This window comes from Stegostoma tigrinum, chromosome 15 (assembly GCF_030684315.1).
Source record: "Stegostoma tigrinum isolate sSteTig4 chromosome 15, sSteTig4.hap1, whole genome shotgun sequence".
Classification (NCBI taxonomy): domain Eukaryota; kingdom Metazoa; phylum Chordata; class Chondrichthyes; order Orectolobiformes; family Stegostomatidae; genus Stegostoma; species Stegostoma tigrinum.
In genome coordinates, this window is record NC_081368.1 from 61836835 (window position 1) to 61856099 (window position 19265).

Genomic DNA, 19265 nt, shown 5'->3' on the forward strand with positions numbered 1-19265 from the left:
CAGCAATTGGAGTTGCAGTTGTTAGCCTAATGAGCGTGATATCTAAAATGAACCCTTTTCAGAGTTTCAACGCCATTTGGGGGTTGTGTTTCATTCTGCTGTAAGACGTTACAAGCCAAGTTTAAACTATAACCTTGGTGACTATGACAACAAAGCAACCCCTTTATTACTGGTAATCACTTGACTATCTGCTTTTTAAAATTCCTGCATTACTGTACATCTGATACCTTACAATGTGCTTAATATTTTGCAAACAAAAACCTTTGTATGATAATATTTGTTCATTATTTTAAAAATTCATTTTAGAAAACGTGATTAAGTTTTTGTTAATGTATGGTGCCTCTTTTCTCTTGACAGTTAAAATCTTCAAAGAAAAATAAGGAGGAATTTGAATATGAAAATGAGGTATGTGTTGACTGTTTGTTCAAAATATTCTTAACAATGCTTTTTCTCTACCAGTTTTATGATGCAAGTGATATTGCTTCACATTTTCACAGGAAGTGTATTTTGTGGATGTTGGAAAGAATTTCTAACACTCGTAGAATACTGTAATTGGCAGATGCAGTTCTGATTGTGGCTTTGAAGCAGTTTATTCCCATTGGATTTAACTTGGCCATAACATGTTAAAACTGCTTCATATCTGATCCGTGTTCCTTTTGTTTTCTCATGCTCAATGCTTGCAATTCTCCCCACCCTAACTCTAGATACAGCAACTAATGTGCTGTGGAAATTATGAAGTGGATATGAAACATCCACAGTATTTTACCTCCAAAGTAGCACTGCTGATTCTGCATTTTGGTATTTCATGCAAAACTATATTGATACTTTGTCCTTGATTAAAGTTTGCTTCAAGTTATCCTGAACGTCAGCAAGAAGAACAATTATGAAAATAAAGTTAAATTAGTTGAAGGAATAAAAATGAAACAAAGTTCAGTTACAATCACTGAGCCATTTTTTTGTGTATTTAAGTTCTGTTGAAGTTACAAAGCTCAATGTCTCAATTCCCTCTCAAATTGAGTGACTTTCTTGCCTAGTTGTTTATTTTATGTGTACAATACAGGGGATTACAGAAACATTGTTGCAATTACATTATTGCATGAGCCACGTACCTCTTGTTGGATAAAATACCTGTGAACTCAACTGTGAGAAAAGTTATCACAAGATTTCATTTTTATGCTGAAATGGAGCTAAGTGGTGGTAAGAGGGTTCAGCCTCTGCACTAGTGTGTGCTCATACTGATGATAATCACCAGAATGAATGAAACTTGCAGGTTAAGAAAAATGATGTTCTGTTGTTACAAATGCTTTGTTTAATGAGTTTATTATTAGGGATAATTCAGCAGGTTTAATTGGTGACCTGAACTTTGCATGTGCTCAGCAGATAATTAGTACATTCCCCAGTACAGATACAGACTTTGGATAGCCATCTCTTTAGCTAAGAAAGATATCTCCTTCATTCAGAGACCAGCTGGTCAAAGATCCTATTGAACTGTAAATGGATTTATAAACTAAAATTAATTCCCTCAAAATTTAATTAGTTTTGACTTTGTTACCTCAAGATAAAATCAACTAGTGATAACTTTTAAATACAGTTAATGAATTTAACTGCTGGTTATACTGTATTCACTTGGGCACTGAAAATCACATTTTACTCAAGAATTAAAATGAGAATTATCTTTGTCATAATTATTAGAGCAACTCGCTGTTGCTACTGAAAATGAGAGGAACATGATTATGTCCAGTTTCACTTTTTTGATGTGCTACTTTTTCCCAAAAGAAATGAAGACATCACTTGTTATCTTCTAAGAAATATGTCTCTTCCTCCCTTTTCCCATTTCAACCTGCTGCCCCAGCACTCAGTTACAACATCTATTAGAAGCTGCTGTTATAAGGAAACATCAAATGTCAAATCTGGTTTGTTCTGATGTTGTTCATTCTGTTTCAAATAGATGGTGAAATTATTTTCTTGGCAATATTATTTGTAGCATTTCCTTCATTTAATACTTCATCCTGGTTTATTTGCTTCTGTTTTCACTCCTACAGCCTGATACTGAAACTACATATATGTCTTCACCATCTTCTGTTCAAATCATAAATTCATTTTCTTCAGTCCAGACAACACCCAGTGTGTCATATGAGGTATTGTTACTGCATTTATTTGTTGTCATTACTTTTATCACTGTTCAGACATTTTCACGGATACACGTGTCGCAGAGCGATTTCCACGGGATCAGTAAATTAATCGTCCCCATATAGCTTTCTTCATTTTGTTTGTTTATTTTGCCTTGGAGCTTACAATTGATAAGCTTCTGTTTATTTTACATGTCTTTTTAATGTTAAATGTGAACAGGAACTTTATTAGGATGGAAAAAAGTTGACACTAAATTCCTGTTACCTTTTCTAAATTCTGATTGAGCCCCTTACTTAGGTGAAGGGCAAGTGACTTGCTCTCTTGGTTGGGGGGGGGTGGGATCTGCTTTGAAACTAATAATTTAGGTGAATGAAAGCATTTTATGATGATTTCCTTAATCTGTTAGTTTCTTTCCTTTCCCTGGGAAGTACAGTACTTCTGCTTAGCAGGGAACTGCAGGACCAAAAGGGGGTTGCAATCTGCCATTCTGTGTCATACAACAAAATATCTTCCTGCTACAACACTTCATCTCTCTGTGAATTTCTGTTTTGCTGAAATTCTGTGGAAAATATTTGTTTTATGATTGAAAATAATTAATTGTGCAATTCAGAACAAATTTTAAAGTAACACCCTTAAGAGTCCATGATAGCTCAGGGGTGTTTCCAATGAGTAGCTGAATCAAACCAATCAGGACCAAAATTTGATCGCTCTGTGTGCTTTTAGATCATATCAGTGCTGTTTCCATTTGCTGAATTGACCGTCTTTGTAAAGGCCAGCATTTATTGTGCATTCCTGGATTACCTTTGTGAAGTTTGTCGCAAGCTGTCTGAAACAACTACCATCTATGCAGTACTGATTATCAATGGTGCTTTGAACAGTGAGTCTGACGATTTTAACTTACCAATAGTGGAGGAACAGTTATCAGTTAATATGGCGTATTTCTAGGAGGGGAAGTGAGGTAGTGGTGTTCCAATTTGCTTGCTGCTCTTGCTTTTCTAGGTCATAGCTCTTCTGCTGTCAAAGGAGCTGAGATGAATTGATATAGTCCATCAATATTACCAGTAGTTTGCTACTTAATGGAAGTAGGCCGTTAGATTACTCTTTGGTTGTTTTTGTTCTGTCTGGCTTTTTATGCATAAGGCTTACAGTGGCAAGACATCCTTTGATGAATCCTGATATTGTGGATGTACTGAAAAATAATTATTAAATAAATATACTGAATAAATATTGGTTAGTGGCACAGACTTCAGGAGCACTTTTTTAAACCACTTCAGCTGGAATGTTTTTGTGGCCCATAGCATATGTTGTGCTTGGTGGACTCGGATATTTCTTGATATCATGCGGAATGAATAGACTGAGCTGAATACTGCCATATTCAATTTGGGCATCTCAAGAGAGTGCTGAAATAGATTATCCACTTGACACTTCTGAGTGAAGATGTTTACAAATATTTCAGCCCTGTATTTGCATCACCTTGCTGTGCAACACCATCAGTGAGGGTGGGGATGTTTAGATGTGGAATTGCAACATTTTGGAACAACATGTCCCGTGTTGAGAGAGCTCTCTTCAAAAGGACCATCCTGTGTGGTTATTACTTGTAACATTATTCTCATGTGTAGAAACTACTTTTGAGAGAGTGATTGGTGATCTTGATAGCTTTTTCTTCCTGGGTTGGTTATCTTGCCATTTGTTGCAGATCCAAGCTGGCACATATGTCTTTGAAGACCCGACCAGTCCAGTCAGTGATGGTGCTACCAAGCCACTGTTATATTCAACATAGAATGTACTCGTGCAGGAATGTAAATGCCCTTTTTGTCCTCCCTGCTACTTCCAAGGAGTGCTCAACATAGAGGAATATGAATTTCAGTTGAGGGAGGCAAAAAGTGACAATCAGCAGGCAGTTTTCTTGTCCATATTTGACTTGATTTTATAAAGTCTGGAGTTAATGTTGAGACCTCCAGAGTATCCTCCATCTTGACAGTCATGTCACTGGGCATGGCATATCCAGGTATGGAGAAATTTGGGACATACTGTAAGGTATGATTCGGAGTACGACAGTCAGGCTGTTGTTTGAATAGTCTGTGGAACAGCTGTTCCAATTTTCATTGCTCACCAGCTGCTGTGTTATTATTTAAGCTCATGTGTCCAGAGGAATTACTGCAGGCTCCAAGATTATTGGTCTAGTAGTAGTAACATCTACCTGCCTGACAGAAGTTATGATAGTTCCATATAGTTGATCTCTGTGCCTGTAGATCTGGGAGGGGAAAGTAGCAGGTTTCAGGATGCCAGTTTGCTAGTTTGTCATCCTTGCTGAAAGTCAGTGTGAACATTGGAAAGGAATCTCTGCGATCCTCACAGATGTTGAATATCCTGAGGATGTTTACTGGTGCACGTAAATACTGAATATTTGAAAAGTAAATGGTTTTAACAGAAATCACTAATTTTGTTTCGAGTTTTGAGATTGTAAGTTTGTTTTTTGAATTGAAGCTGTGATTGAGCGATGAAGAACATGTTACTAGTTTAACAAACAATGTTGTATCCTTTCACAGGAGGATGATCGATCAATTGGATTTTTGACTCAAACCCCATCACTACCTTTTGGTCTCAAGCCTAGATCAGGTAAGTCATGTGATCATTTCCTCAATTTGTCTACTTTCCTAATTTCCACATAAGAATTTATTTGATTTCAAATGAAAGATTAGTTGCTCAAAGCTTCAGTTTTGCACAAGTAAGCTGTATGTTCAACCTGAGCTAGAACAGATTGTACCCCTGAAACTTGGTAGCCATCTCTGTCATCAAATACATAACTGAAGCACAATGATACTAAATATGAACTCGAGCCAATATCTTCGAATGTAAAACAACTGAAAATCTAATTTTTAAACAAATACAAGGATATCTGACTTGAAACTAGTACATTGCTTTATCTTCTAGCAAAATAGGCAGTTGCCATTTTGGCCAAGAGCTTCTGTCTGGAAATGACCTTTAAAATTTAACTTGTAACCAAAATTTATTTCATGAAAATTAATGTAACTGAAGTAACTTTTGAGTTGTATTCACACAGTGAAATATGTGCAGATTATTCATTGTTGTAAAAGAATTAATTATAAATGGCAACTTGTGAAGAATCGATTAATACTTGTATGCGGACATTAGGGTACACTTGGAATGTTTTGTGTAGGTACAAATATAGCTGTATACGTTCTTTCAAAAAAAAGCTTTCTACTGGAAAACAGTCTGCTTTTGTGTAAAATATTTCAAAGTATTGTGTTCTATTAGATTTCCGACCCTTTTGCTTTAAATACTAGATACGTAATGGGCTGTTATTTGCGGTGGGCTAAGGTTAGGGCATGCAACAGTCTGTCGTAAATATCCCCTTGCATGTTTAGTTTTTTGCAGAAAGTTGCTGAACATGTGACCTGAAAATGATCTTGGTCCTTGTGACATATGACTCATGATACCTTGCCACCCTAAAAAAGGACCCATTCATTATACCTACTTTCCCCTCCTTTGAACCAACCAGTCTTCTCTCCATGCCGATATTTGGTACACTATGCATACAAATATTAGAGAGTACCATTGGTCCCACTGTTATTTTGTTACCCAATTATGAACTGTTGTATAATGTTTGAGGGGTAAACATCTGATGGAATTAGTAATGATGTTTTTTGTGATGTGTCATTCAATATTCTGAAACTAAGTGACACAACAAGTGTGACAAAGCAACTTTTGAATCTTTAAATGGGGTCCATTAGCTCAATTGGTTGGATGGCTAGTTTGCAACGCAGAGTGGTATCTGCAGTATGGGTTTAGTTCCCATACTGCTTGAGATCACCATGGAAGCCCCGATGTCTTAACCTCACTGCTTGCTTGAGGTGTAGTAACCCTCAGGTTAGGTTAAGCTCTCAACCAGTCACCTCTCTCTCATGGGAGATCAGTTCATGCTTCTCTGGGACAATGGCGACCTTCGCCTTTAGCACTTATAACAGCACGGGTTGGACATGCTGCTTGCAAAACATGCTGGATGCTCACTTGAATTTTTTTTATTCACTCGTGGGTTGTGGGTGCTGCTGGCTAGCCAGCGTTTGTCTGTCCCTAGTTGCCCTTGCAAAGGATGGTGGTGAACTGCTTTATTGGACTATTGCAATCCATGTGCTGTAGATTGATTCACAATACCCTTTGATTTTTGATAAGACTGGCTGAACTGAGATCAACCGCATTTCAAGCGACAACCACAAAACAATGTTCCTATCATCTCCATGCTCCCCTCCTGTGACTTGGGTTACATTTAACTTTTTAAATTGGAACAGGTGTTGGCCATTCAGCCACTTGAATCTGTTCTGCCATGCATTGAAATCATGGGTGATCCATTTTCCATAACTCCTGTAATTAATAAAAATGCATCTTTTCTGTGATGTAATATAACAACTGATGCTGCATCCATTGCTGTTTGTGGAAGCAAGTTCCAAACACTTACTGTCCTTTGTGTCTAACATCTCTCCTGAGTAGTCTGGCCCTAACATTTAGATTGTACCCCCTAGTTCTTGAATCTCTAATTATTGGAAATATTTTATCCTTAACTGCCCTGTGTCATCTTGTTACTATTTTGAAGGCTTCAAACAGATCAGCTCTTAACCTTCTAAATTCTAGAGAAAGCAGACCTAATTTGTATAGTAGTTCCTCATTATGTAACCCTGAAGCCCATAAAGCATTCTTGTAAACCTACGTTGTATTCACTCAAAGGCCAGTATATCGTTCCTGTGGTGTGGTGTTTCACTTTCTGTTTGTACTATACTTTGAACAGCATTTACCCGTCCATCACGTCAGGAACTTGGAGCAGTTGACCCGGGTTTTACTATTAGAAGAAAGATGGAACATCTAAGAGAAGAATTAGAACAAATTAGGCAACTTAAACAGGTAAACCATTTGAAATCATCTATTTGTAATACTGTTAGCAATATTTAAATACAGTGTAATGGTAGTGTTCATGATATTTTGAGATCTTCAAATGAAAAATGTGGACAAAAGTATCTGGTCAGGCTACAGCATTTTTCTCCAGTATTTGATCTGCAGGAGGTAGGTATGACATCCTTGCAATTACAGGTTTACAGTTTGGCAAGGTTGTCATTTTTGGGGTAGGTTGGTTTGCCAAGCTTGTTGTTCTACAGACATTTCATTTACCCTGCTGGGTAACATCATCGTGCAGCCTCTGTTGAAGCACAGTTGTGTTTTCCTGCCTGTAATTTAAACTCTGGTGTCCGTTGAGCTAGATTACCTCACTTCCAGTTTTCCTTTGCAATGGAGTGTATATGGGGTCTACCTCTATGTGTGTGTTGATGGCTTGTTGAGTGGAGTACCAGCTTCTAGGAATTCCCACGCTTATCTCTGCTTTGCCTGTCCCAGTATCCTGGTGTTGTCCCAATCGACTCGGTGGTTTTCCTCATCCATGTGGATGGAGATGAGTCAGTATTCGTTGTGCCCTTTGTTGCCAGCTGATGTTGGTGTACTGTTGTGGTTAATTTCCTTCCTGTTTGTCCAATGTAGTGTTTGTTGCAGTCTTTGCAGGGAATTTGTATATGACATTGGTAATGGGTCTTTGGTTTGGTTGAGCAGTTGGCATAGGGTTGACGTTTGTGTGCTACTCTGATGCCCAGTGCTCATAGGAGCCTTGTGGTCAGTTCAGATGTGTTCCTGATATAAGGTAGCGTGATAAATGTGTCAGGGCATGTAGTATCTTCCTGGTGGTGTTCTTGTGACAGGCATCTTCTGACCCAGTTTTTTGGGTATCCATTGTCTTTGAGTACATGGAGGAGGTACTCCTTTCTGGCGAAGTGCTGTGCTGCCGCAGTGGTTGTTGCCCATTGAAATAATGTTCTCAGGCAACTTCATTTGTGTGTGTTTGGGCGGTTGCTGTAGAAATTCTGTACTTGATCAGTGTGTGTGGCTTTCCCATGTACCTTTGTTAGGAATTCCCAATTGGTCCTGTGTTCCAGCATGATGTCCAGGAATGGGAGCTGTTTGTTCTTCTCTTTTGAATCTGATCCTATTGAGAGTGTTGTTTATTAGTTCGTGTGTCTCCTCTAGTTCAGTCTGTTTAATAATGACGAAGGTGTTGTCCGCATAGAGTATCCACAGCTTTGGTTGGATTAGAGTAAAAGCCATACATTCAAGTCTCTGCATCACCACTTCAGCCACTAGTCCAAGATAGATGATTCCATGAGTGTCCCATTGATCTGTTCATATATTTGGCTGTTAAAGGTGAAGCGGGTAATGAGGCATAGGTCCAGTAGCTTCAGCGTGTTGTCTGTGGAGATTGTGTCACTTGGGCTGTGTTCTTGTTTTAGTAGTGTTGTCAGTGTTTCTGTTGCTAGAGGTATGTCTATCGATGTGAATACGGCAGTAACGCCAAATGATACCACAGTCTCGTTGTCATCTGTTCTTATGTACTTGATGGAATTGAGGAACTCTTGGGCTGAGTGGGTTGACTTGCGTGACAAGGTGCTTTAGTCTCCTTTGTAGCTCCTTGGCTAATCTGTGTGATGGCACGCCTGGCAGGCGAACTGTGGGTCTGAGGGATACTTCTGGTTTGTGTACCTGCAGGATGCCATAGAATAGGGGCTGTTAGTTCCTTCAGATTTCATTCTTAAGAAGTCTGTTGTTGATTTGTCTGGTCTGTTTGTGTCTCATTAGTGCGTTGAGAATCTTGTTGCTGAGATGTGGTGTCGGGTCTGTCTGCGCTTGCGGCTATGTGTTCTCATTGACTTGTAGTGCATGTGCCTTGAAGAGGTAGTCCTGTTTATTTAGTATTGCTGCCATGCACTCTGTGTCCTGGTAGTATTGTGATTTTCTTGTCCTTTCTCAGTCCTTCTAGGACTTTCTTTTCAGATGTGTTGAGAGTGTTGAGTTTGCTTTTTCTGCTCAGTGTCGGGATCACTGTCTATCTTATGGCTTGTTGTGTTTCTTCATTGATGCTGTTGGTATTCACTGTGGCTTCCAATATGGCTAGCAATTCTGTGTTGGTATCTCAGTAGTTGTGGTTGAGTCCACAAATAAGAACAAGTTTTTCTGTGTCGGTCAGTTTCCTTTCTGAAAGGTTTCTTATCCAGGTGTCAACTCTGTTGTTTTGATGGGTTAGTTTGGCTGGTTTTTCCTGAATGGTCTATCTGTTCCTGGCTCTTGTGATCTGTTGACTGAAGTGTTGTCCAGTCTTGGTTGGTAGCTTCCAGGAATAAAGTTTTTTGGCATGTAATATTTCTCTCATGTCTTCGGAGCTGGTTGTGTGCATCGCTGATCGTTACCTATACCATCCTGCAGCCATTGTGCTGTGCTGTTTTACGAGCTTGTGGGTTGTTTACTGGGGTGATTTGTATCACTCACTTCATGGTAATATCTGGTTGCGGAGGCATCCATGTAGGAAATAGAGTTGTTTGCGGATAGTACACTGTCATTTTGCGTAGTTTTCCCATTTTTGTTCCAATTTGAGCGTGCTTTACCCGTAGGTCTCTAAGGTTTTAGAGTACATTTGTAATACGGGTTGTGGTTGTTTGGCTCGCCAAACTGGTTCTTTGTTCTGCAGACGTTTCATTACCCTGCTGGGTAACATCTGTGCAGCCTCTTTTGAAGCGCTGTTGTGTTTTCATGCCTATAATTTAAACTCTGGTGTCCATTGAGCTGGATTACCTCACTTCCAGTTTTCCATCACAATGGTGTACATATGGGGTCTAGCTCTGTGTTATTGATGGCTTTCTTAGTGAAGTACCAGGCTTCTAGGAATTCCTGTGCTTGTTTCGGCTTTGCCAGTCCCAGGATCCTGGTGTTGTCCCAATCAAGTTGGTGGTTTTCCTTATCCGTGTGGATGGAGATGAGTGAGTATTGATTGTGTCTTTTTGTTGCCAGTTGATGTTGGTGTACTGTTGTGGTTAATTTCCTTCCTGTTTGTCCAATGTAGTGCTTGTCGCAGTCTTTTCAGGGAATCTTGTATATGACATTGGTCCTGCCCATAGTGGGTAGTGGGCCTTTGCTCCGGGTGAGCAGTTTGCATAGGGTTGATGTGAGTTTGTGCTACTCTGATGTCCAGTGCTCATAGGAGCCTTGTGGTCAGTTCAGATATGTTCCTGATGTCAGGTAGTGTGATGAAAGTGTCCGGGTGTGTAGTATCTTCCTGATTATCGTTCTTGTGATAGGCATCTTCTGACCCAGATTTTCAAGGTTATCTTTTTTAAGAGCTGAAGTACTGACCACTCATAAGTAGTGTCTGAAGTACCACTTTCCTGTTACACACTGGAACAAGTATATTTCTAAATGTTGTCACCAAGATATTTCTAACATTTATGTTGTCAAAGCTTATTAACTGTTACCTTGACACATAGAAACAAGAATAGGCCAACCAGCACCTCAGATCTGTGCCTCCATTCCAGTGTACTATTACTGATCAGTATCTGAACCTCATTTATCCATTTTTATCAATATCCCTTAATTGTCATGTATGTAGAAGTGATGAGTAATAAAATTAGTCGAAGAATACATGGAGAATATATATTGGAGGCAATATGTTGAAGGCAACGTGCTCTTTCAAAAGGGAAACACATTTTGAAGGTGCAGTCAGTCGGTAAGGGAAAGATGGTGAATAGAGTCAATTCTTGCAACGTATTTGATAAGGAACCTCCTAACATACTACTGGCTGCTGTAATCAATGAGGTGAATTGAGATGAAGTTAGACATTGAATTATTTATTACCACAAACTTATTGGTAATGGCTGCAGTTGTGCAACTGTGACTGCAGAGCCAACCCCATGGATTCACACTTCAGTAATGACAAAAAGGGAGTTTGTGTGCAGAACCTAGTTCTATGAATTGGATAAATTGTATTTGCAATGAGTATGCTTCTCCTAAAAAATCACAGGCTCTAAAACAAATTCAATAGTAAGTTGGTGCATCTGTCATCAGAATAGCACCCGATTGTATAAAAATGTTGACAGCACATTGTAAAATAAATATTTAGGCAGAAAAAGGGATGTTCTCTTCAAAACAATATTTAGCACATTTTTTGATCAATATTATAAAACTATCCAACATTGCTAAAGGTTGCAAGAAGGACTAAACTTGCATCAGAGGTACAAAGCTTGTTTATTGGGGTGGAGAGAAGATTGCTACCCAATCATGCTGTAAATGAGGGGTGATGGCATAGCAATAATTGTGCTGAGGTGAAGGTTGTGTTTTAAAACTAATGTGAATACGTGCTCTAAAATGGAGGACAGGATGATAAAGGGATAGAAGAAAACTTAAAATAAAACAAAGTGCTGGAGAAACTCAACAGGTCTGCCTGCATCTTTGGAGTCAAAATCAGAGCTAACTATTTGAATCCTAAGAGTTATATCAGACTGGAAGCATCTACTGTTTGTCTCCACAGAGCAGCTGAATTTTGTTAGCGCTTTTTTAAAAATTTCAGATTTCTATCATCCGCAGCACAGAAAAGTTGCCAGGATTTGGAATGCAAGGTGAATGCTGGGTGTTAGTTATACAAATGTGCCAGTTGTGGCCAGGACAGCTTAATGAATAACCATTAAGGTTTGATCAAAAGAAAAGAGATGAAAGACAGAGGGAAAAAAAATCAAGCAGTCAGTTCCAAGAGCAAGGCAGTCTACTCCTAGCAATTGCTTGTTGCATGGGAAGCCTGAATAATGGGTGTATTACTGTATTTTGCTTTTATTACAGATGAAAAGCTAAGCAGGTTTAAATTTAAACTGACACTGGGTCAGCTATAGTAATGTTAGAAATGGGAGCGGAAGTAGGCCATACAGCTTCCAAGCCTGTTGTGCTATTCAATATGACCTAGGCTGATTATCCTTTTTGGTGTTTTTTTTTCCCCCCAAAATATTCCAAAAGGTCTTTATTTCACTAATATTTAGAAATGTCAAAATCTCTATTTTTAAAATTATTGAATTTTCATAATCCTCTGCGGTAGAGAATCTCAAACATTCACAGCCCTCTGAGTAAAAGAAAATTCTCCCAATCTTGGTCCTAATTGGCTTCACCTTAATTCGAAATCCCCTAATTCTGGACTTTCCAACCAGCATAAACATCTTGCCTGCATCTAACTTGTCTGTTCCTTTCAGTATTGAGTAGATTTCAATAACATTGCCTCTTAGTCTCCAAACCTCCAGACAGCACTAGTCTGGTTTCCCCAATTTGTCTTTATAGAATTTACCCATTTCTGGAGATGCGTTGTTTCCTGCTAAGTATCCTGTGAGCTCTTAACTGAATCAACTGCACAAGGAATATAATTCACTGTTCCTAATTATTTTCCGAACTCTCTTTTAAAAGAAAATGTTGCATTCTCAAAGAGAAACCAAAATCCAACTTCACAAATGATAATCATTATATCTAAAGCTTCTTTATTAAACGTGCTTTCTCTTAGATTGCATGGTGGTCTCCAATTTTCTCCCTGCCTGTCTAAACTACATTGTGAATGTTTCCCTAAAAGTATTACCTACGTAGTTTCTGCCTCATGGATGCACAACAGTGACTTGAGCTATCATGCCTTTTTTTTTGGGAACTCTGAGCTCAATAGACATATTCATCTAGAACATGTTGTGCGCCAATGACTTCCCATATACCATGGGATGCACATTCTACTTGAATGTGATGTACAAGAACTTTAAAATCTATTTATTGCAATTAGAACAAGTAGAATAACTTAACCAGTTACTCACCAATCAGCCCTTCTTCAAAAAAACCGTCTGTACGTACAAAGTATTGCTCCCATCGCAAACCTGCTCACTCCTGTCGTTAAATGTGCTAAAACCTCCCAAGTGCCATTGTCAGTGAATTGGGTGAGATTTTTTCCCAGAGTTAGATACAGAAGAAAAGGTAATGAAGGTTTTGTGTGGAGAGTGATGCAATAAGGTGATCATGATCTTGTCTGTGGTTGGTGTTGTCCTATTTTATGCATTCCAGACCAGATAGGCAGTCTACTTTAAAGATTGGTACGTAACATTTCCGTATAGATGAACCTGTCTTATCTTTAATCACATTCAGTGCAGTGGAATGTAATATATTGAGTCAATCATGTGTATCGAATACATAGAAGTGTTGGTAACCATAGAACCCGTGCTATGTATTTGTCTGTGTTTTTGTTTTTTAGTCACTTGTAGGATGTGGCTGTCGCTGACTTGCCAACATTCATTGCCCATCCTTTGCTGTTGAGAATTGGGTTGATATTACAGCAATGTAAATAGTAAGTGTTTTAATAAACTTAAGGCCATCTGTGTCAACAAGAACCCAATTGATGATATATGCTCCATGAGGTAACAATAGGACAGTACTCAGACCACAGTGTGCTAGCATTGGTGTTTGACCCAGTAGATGACATCACACTAACATGACAAGGGTCAGGATTGGATAGAGAGAGGTTAAAGAAGAATAAAGGGCAGGAAACTAAAGAGATATACTGATGAATTGAGATGAAGGTTGTAATTACTGAAGAAGAAAGGTTGAGTATAAAGGCTTGTGGAAAGTGGTGAAAATAACTCAGTTTTTTTATGACACTTGTGTTGGTGGTACAGAACAGGATGTGAACTGAGAGCACTAGAACCAAGTGAAATAACTAAAGGAGGTGAAAATGCCCACTGGGTAGGAGGACAGTTCAAGGTGCAGCCGGTGTTACAAGCAAGTTTCAACACTGCAGTGGTTTCAGTGGGGCAAACTAGTGGCAAGCATAGCTAGTCAGCAAGTGTGAAGCTGACAGCATCTGTCAGCGAGGTTTCTACCAAAACCAATCAAATCGTCTGCTTTAAGCTCAAGAATGGCAGAACTGTGTTCACAAGTAGACCAGCATTCTGGAGGGCGATGCAGAAGAAGAGGTTTGATAGCTGATTTGCTGACAGAGTTCGAGATAACAAGGTGTAGAGCTGGATGAACACAGCAGGCCCAGCAGCATCATACGAGCAGGAAGGCTGACATTTTCGGCCTAGACCCTTCATCAGAAACGTCACCCTTCCTGCTGCTATGATGCTGCTTGGCCTGCTGTGTTCATCCAGCTCTACACTTTGTTAACTTGGATTCTCCAGCGGATGCAGTTCCTATTATCTCTTATTGCTAACAGAGTTCACCACGTTAGCACCGGAGGAGAGATTTAGACCAGCAAGAATTTACCCTTTTAGGTGCCCTGGGTAGAGTAGGTCAGCAAGAGACTAGGATAGGAACAAACAACGATTAGACGTCCTGGACGAGTTCTTCAGAAGTTTTTGAATCTAAAACAAGGGAGACCAGTTTGGGATTGCAGCAGGAGAATAATCAGTGCTGAAAGGATTTAACAGAGCAAATGCCTCACAATGAAAAACAAAAGGAGGAAAACGATGGGAGGTGGTGGTGTAGATGGGATAAGGAGAGAAGTAGAAATCGAAATGATAGACTCTGGTCAAGTGCAGCAGCCAAACCGTACAATATTCGTAGTATTTTGATTACAAATGAAGAGATGACCCTAGTCAGCTACTTTGATATGTATCTTTTTAAGAACTATATTCAAAACCTTCCAAAACAATGCACGTCAGTAGCCAGTTCAATTTTAGAGCCCATGGAATCCATTATTGAAACATCAAAGCTGATTAAAGTGCCCTACGTGTGGCCAGTTTAGAAACGGGGCTGGTTTTTACAGTGCTGTTTTTGATGGTGTATTGGATTGAAACAAATCAAGTTTGCAGCGGATATCATTTGAATGTGTCATTGTATTTTCTTATTTTAATTCACTCACCGAATGTAGCCGTCACCGGCCCCAGCTTGTATTGCTTGTCTCTAGTTGCACTTGAGATCGTGGTGGTATGATTCTGTATTGAGCCGCTAAGTGGACTTTGAATGCCATTAGGGAGGGAGTTCCAGGATTTCAACCCAAAGACCGTGAAGGAACAGCAGTATATTTCCAAATCATGATGGTGAGTGGCTTGGAGAGAACCTTGCACATGGTCGTGTTCCATGTACCTCTGCCCTTGTCCTTCTAGATGGTAGTGGTCATTGAATTGGAAGATGCTGTCTAAGGATCTTTGAATTACTGCACTTCATCTTGTGGATTGTGCACACTGCTGCTGCTGGGCGTTGATGGCGGAGGGAGTGGATGAATATTTTTGAATGAGATGCTAAACAAGTGGGCTACTTTGTTTTGGATGGTGTCCAGCATTTGTACTTGTTATACCTAACTGGGGAGAATTTTGCTGCGAAAATATAAGCAAGTAGAAAGTCTGGATCATTGTGGACTGAAGCAATATATCATGACTAATATGAGATAACAATTTTCCCCACTTCGCTGGTGATAAGTACAGGAGCCCACATAGGTTTTGCATTGCTGTTAATCCACTAGTTCACAAAAGTTTCTCAAGCTCTGATCAACTTGGTTCTTTTGACTGCTAACCTGCTTGGTAATTTTGATTTTCCCCATTTTGGTGGAGTTGTACCATTTGCTCAAGATTCAGATACTCTTTGCCCATGCTCTACTGTTTCCTCTCAAATTGATTTCTTTTGATCTGTTTTTGTAATTATAGTGGCGTTTTAACCACTCAATTTTCATATTAGATTTGTAATTGTTTCTGAGCTGAAAATGTAGTACCATACCAAGGACTTGACCTGTGGCTGAGCCTTCAGTGCATGGACAATCAGGGCGAGTTGGCTTACTCCAAATGCAGTCAGTGCTCAGCTTCAAGCAAATATGTATTCCATGCAGTGTTATTAGTGAAGTTGGCTCTCTCAAACAGCTGGGAGAACACAGAACCTGTAAGAACAGTAATTTTTGTTAGCTTCTGTCACCACTTCTAATGGCCCATGTTTATTTTACATCCATTTGTCATGTAAATTGAATTATCATTATCCATGCTCAATGCTCAAAACTAATCCCTTTCTACTGGTTATCCTGAGACAGATTATCACAGTGCCTCCTGGTTATTTTAGGTTCACAGCAGGGTGAAATCTATAGTTTGCATAATTAATTTCTTCCCAGCAACCAAATAATGGTGGAAGTTCTGAACCATACAAAAGGACAGCTCTAATATAAAACGAAACAATTTGAAGTCGAGATAACGAGTTGTAGAGCTGGATGAACACAGCAGGCCAGGTAGCATCAGAGGAGCTGGAAGCTGATGTTTCAGGTCAGAACCCTTCTTCACCGCCCCGTGCCCGCCCACGCACGCGCGCCCCCCCCCCCCCCACTTTTAAGTCGGTTCATTTTAGATTTGTATTTAGCTCTGTGTAAGGCTGCGCAAAGAATACGGAATTCCTAAAACTGCCAGTGCAAGGTAAAATGGTAACAAAAATAGCTGTTACTTTCTCAGTTGTCTGTTCATCGCAAATAGATGAAAAGATTTGTCACCAATAATTCAAAAGATAGCTATTAATTCTGTTTTTTCTGTGCATTAATTCTTTTCATTCTGTTCATTCTCTTTATTTTGCAAGCGTGTTAGTTGTGTAAGAATGGGTTGCCCTTTGTGCTATCTATCAGAAATTATTTAAAGACTTGGGAAAAGGAAGATACTTTTTGTGTTAACATGAGTCAAACATATAGCTGTACAACTTTCCCAGTCAGTTATCTGAGTGTGAATAACGTGTCTGACATGTATAATATGGTATTTGTGAAAAAATTAGTGTAAACTACTGAAAATCAGTAACCTCCATGTTTTGGATCATTGCTTTTAATGTGATTAAATAAACCTTTTTTTTTTAAATAGAACCTCGAATTAAGATTAAAAGTTGTTTTACCAGAAGACGTAGGTGCAGCTTTAATGGATGGGGTGGTACTTTGTCATCTTGCCAATCATATTCGGCCACGATCGGTGGCAAGCATCCATGTCCCATCACCAGCAGTGGTAAGTTCACTTGCAGTGAAATACGTGTTGTTTTTTCCAAATGTTTCTCCCAATTCTAATGAAATTAAACTTTTTTAAGTATGCTGTTTTTCAGAATCATTTAGAAACTAATGTGGGTGTATCAAATTATCTAGATGAATAGCCAAATTATCTAATAGAAAACCCTAAAAGTTGAAATGATCTGCAAAATTAAAGTATAGTTGTCCTAGTTCAATTTTCATTGAACATTTTTGAGTAACATTGGCTATACTTGACTTTGTAATTGGAGCTGTATGGTTTTAACCTCCCTGTTTATGCCTACAATATATGCTAGCACTCTTGTACCTTGAAGTATATTGTGTGAAGGAACACATTCACACCCATCGAAAGATTTCTTAAACCTTGTAACAAATCTGACCGCTGAATGATAGCTCTGTTAAAATTGATTGCATTAACTAGCTTTGGTATTTATTCTCCATTTCACAACCCTCATGCCTTATTCTCGGTGTAGGGTACCCAGAGTCTTGATATGTTTGGTCATTGAGGTTAAAATACTACACGCTATGACTAATAGGTAAGAGTAATAGTTGTGATGTCTCCCAGAAATGAGCTCATTTGTTGATGGCATTTTTACAAAAATACTGAGACTGCGTTTTTATAATGGCAGTTGGAAGGAGTGGGTTAAGTCAAACTCTTGCACAGAAGCAGACCGTCGAGTGATGCAATTGTGTGGCACTCTGGAAACAGCAACAGTGAGAATAAAAAGAGCAGCACAAATGGTGAGGTCCCGGAAGCATGCTGACAGGCAGTGGGGCCACTTAAGCAAAATCAAAATGTGACATGACAGGAGTGCAGTAGAGAGGTTGCAGAGAAGATTTACCAAGCTGCTGCCTAGGCTTGAGGGAAGACCAGTGAGGAAAGGCTGGATAGATGAGATTGCTTTCCTTGGAGTGTCGACATTTGAAAGGGATTCTGACAGAGGTGTTTAGGATTATGAGCAGCATAGATAGGATATATAGGTAGGCACTTTTTCCAATAGTGGAGGAAGTCAATAACCAAGGGACACAGATTTTAAATAAGGAGAAGAAGAAGGCTACAAGGGGAGTTGAGGAGAGTGATGGGATTAAAGGTTGTTTTACCTGAAGATGCAGGTGCAGCTCTAATGGATGGGATGGTACTTTGTCATCTTTGCCATTTGTATTTGGCCACGATCGGTGGCAAGCATCCAGGACCCATTACCAGCAGTAGTAAGTTCACTTGCAGTGAAATATTTGCTGTTTTAACAAATATTTCTCCCAATTCTAATGAAATTTGACTGCCTGAAAAGTGATTGATTTAGAAACTCAGAATTTTTAGGCAGTATTTAAATATTCACTTATGTTACTACAGATTGTAAGACTAAGTGCTAGAAAATACAATTGCATTAGATAGATCTTTGTTGACCAGTATGGACATGATTGGCCAAGTGGCTCTAAACATCTATGACCCTAGTAGTTGTCTATGTTTGGAGACTTCCTGGGGCTTGTAAGATCTTGAGTTGTAATGGATTATAAATCTCATTATTGCAAAAGATTTCTGCAAAGTCTGGATATGCCACTAAACTCAAAATTCAATTCATTGCTTAGTCACACACAGAAAGTGGCTCATCATGTCTGTGATAGCTGTATTAAAGCTCCTTTGTCAGCTACATCATAAATTATTTTCTCTTCCAATAATTTTTCCAGTTCTTGTTTTGAATGACTTGATTGAATTTTAAGTGATGCATGCCACGTCTTAACCGCTTGTTTCATAAAAGACTTTTACTCATATCACCACTAGTTCTGTTGCCAATCATAATAAATCTATTGGAACTGAAAAAGAGTACTGGAGATTCTGGACGAAAGTGAAACAAAAAAATTGGCCGTACCTTGGTCTGGCTGCAGAAAGAAACATTTCAAATTTTGGGTTGGTGAACCTTTGTTCAGACTATTTGACGTTCATGCTGGTGTCTTATCCAGGTCGCTTGAGTTAATCTGATTGTACAAAGTTGCACTCAAAAATTCTGTGGTATGAAATATATTCAAGTTTGAGGAGGGCAGGACTGAAGGAGAAATGTCCAAGGATAGGTCTTAGCTTCCTGCAGTAGTTGAGGTGGCCTTCTCTGTGCAATCCTGGTTAAATTCTTTTACTCCATACTTTGTAAATTTGCAAGTTGTCAGACTTTTGCAAAAAGCCTGTTATTTGATTGTAGTAAAAATGAATGCAAGACCAGGTATAAACTTTTGTTTATTGACCAAAGGTAATCTTCCTGGAGAAGATGCAACTGTTTCT

At 39.1% G+C, this 19265-nt stretch overlaps 1 protein-coding gene across 5 annotated transcripts in view; it reads left to right on the forward strand.

The window, feature by feature from the left end:
- Positions 1–19265, forward strand: part of lrch2 (leucine-rich repeats and calponin homology (CH) domain containing 2) — a 114010-nt gene that overhangs the window by 80848 nt on the left and 13897 nt on the right. For 4 of the 5 annotated variants that reach the window (XM_048544187.2, XM_048544190.2, XM_048544191.2 and 1 more), the window contains 5 exons: positions 358–405; positions 2043–2138; positions 4680–4749; positions 6935–7047; positions 16839–16976. In XM_048544187.2, the coding sequence (XP_048400144.2) occupies positions 358–405; positions 2043–2138; positions 4680–4749; positions 6935–7047; positions 16839–16976 (465 nt within the window). The remainder of the gene's footprint in view (positions 1–357; positions 406–2042; positions 2139–4679; positions 4750–6934; positions 7048–16838; positions 16977–19265) is intronic. The other variant, XM_048544193.2, reaches the window with a different exon arrangement.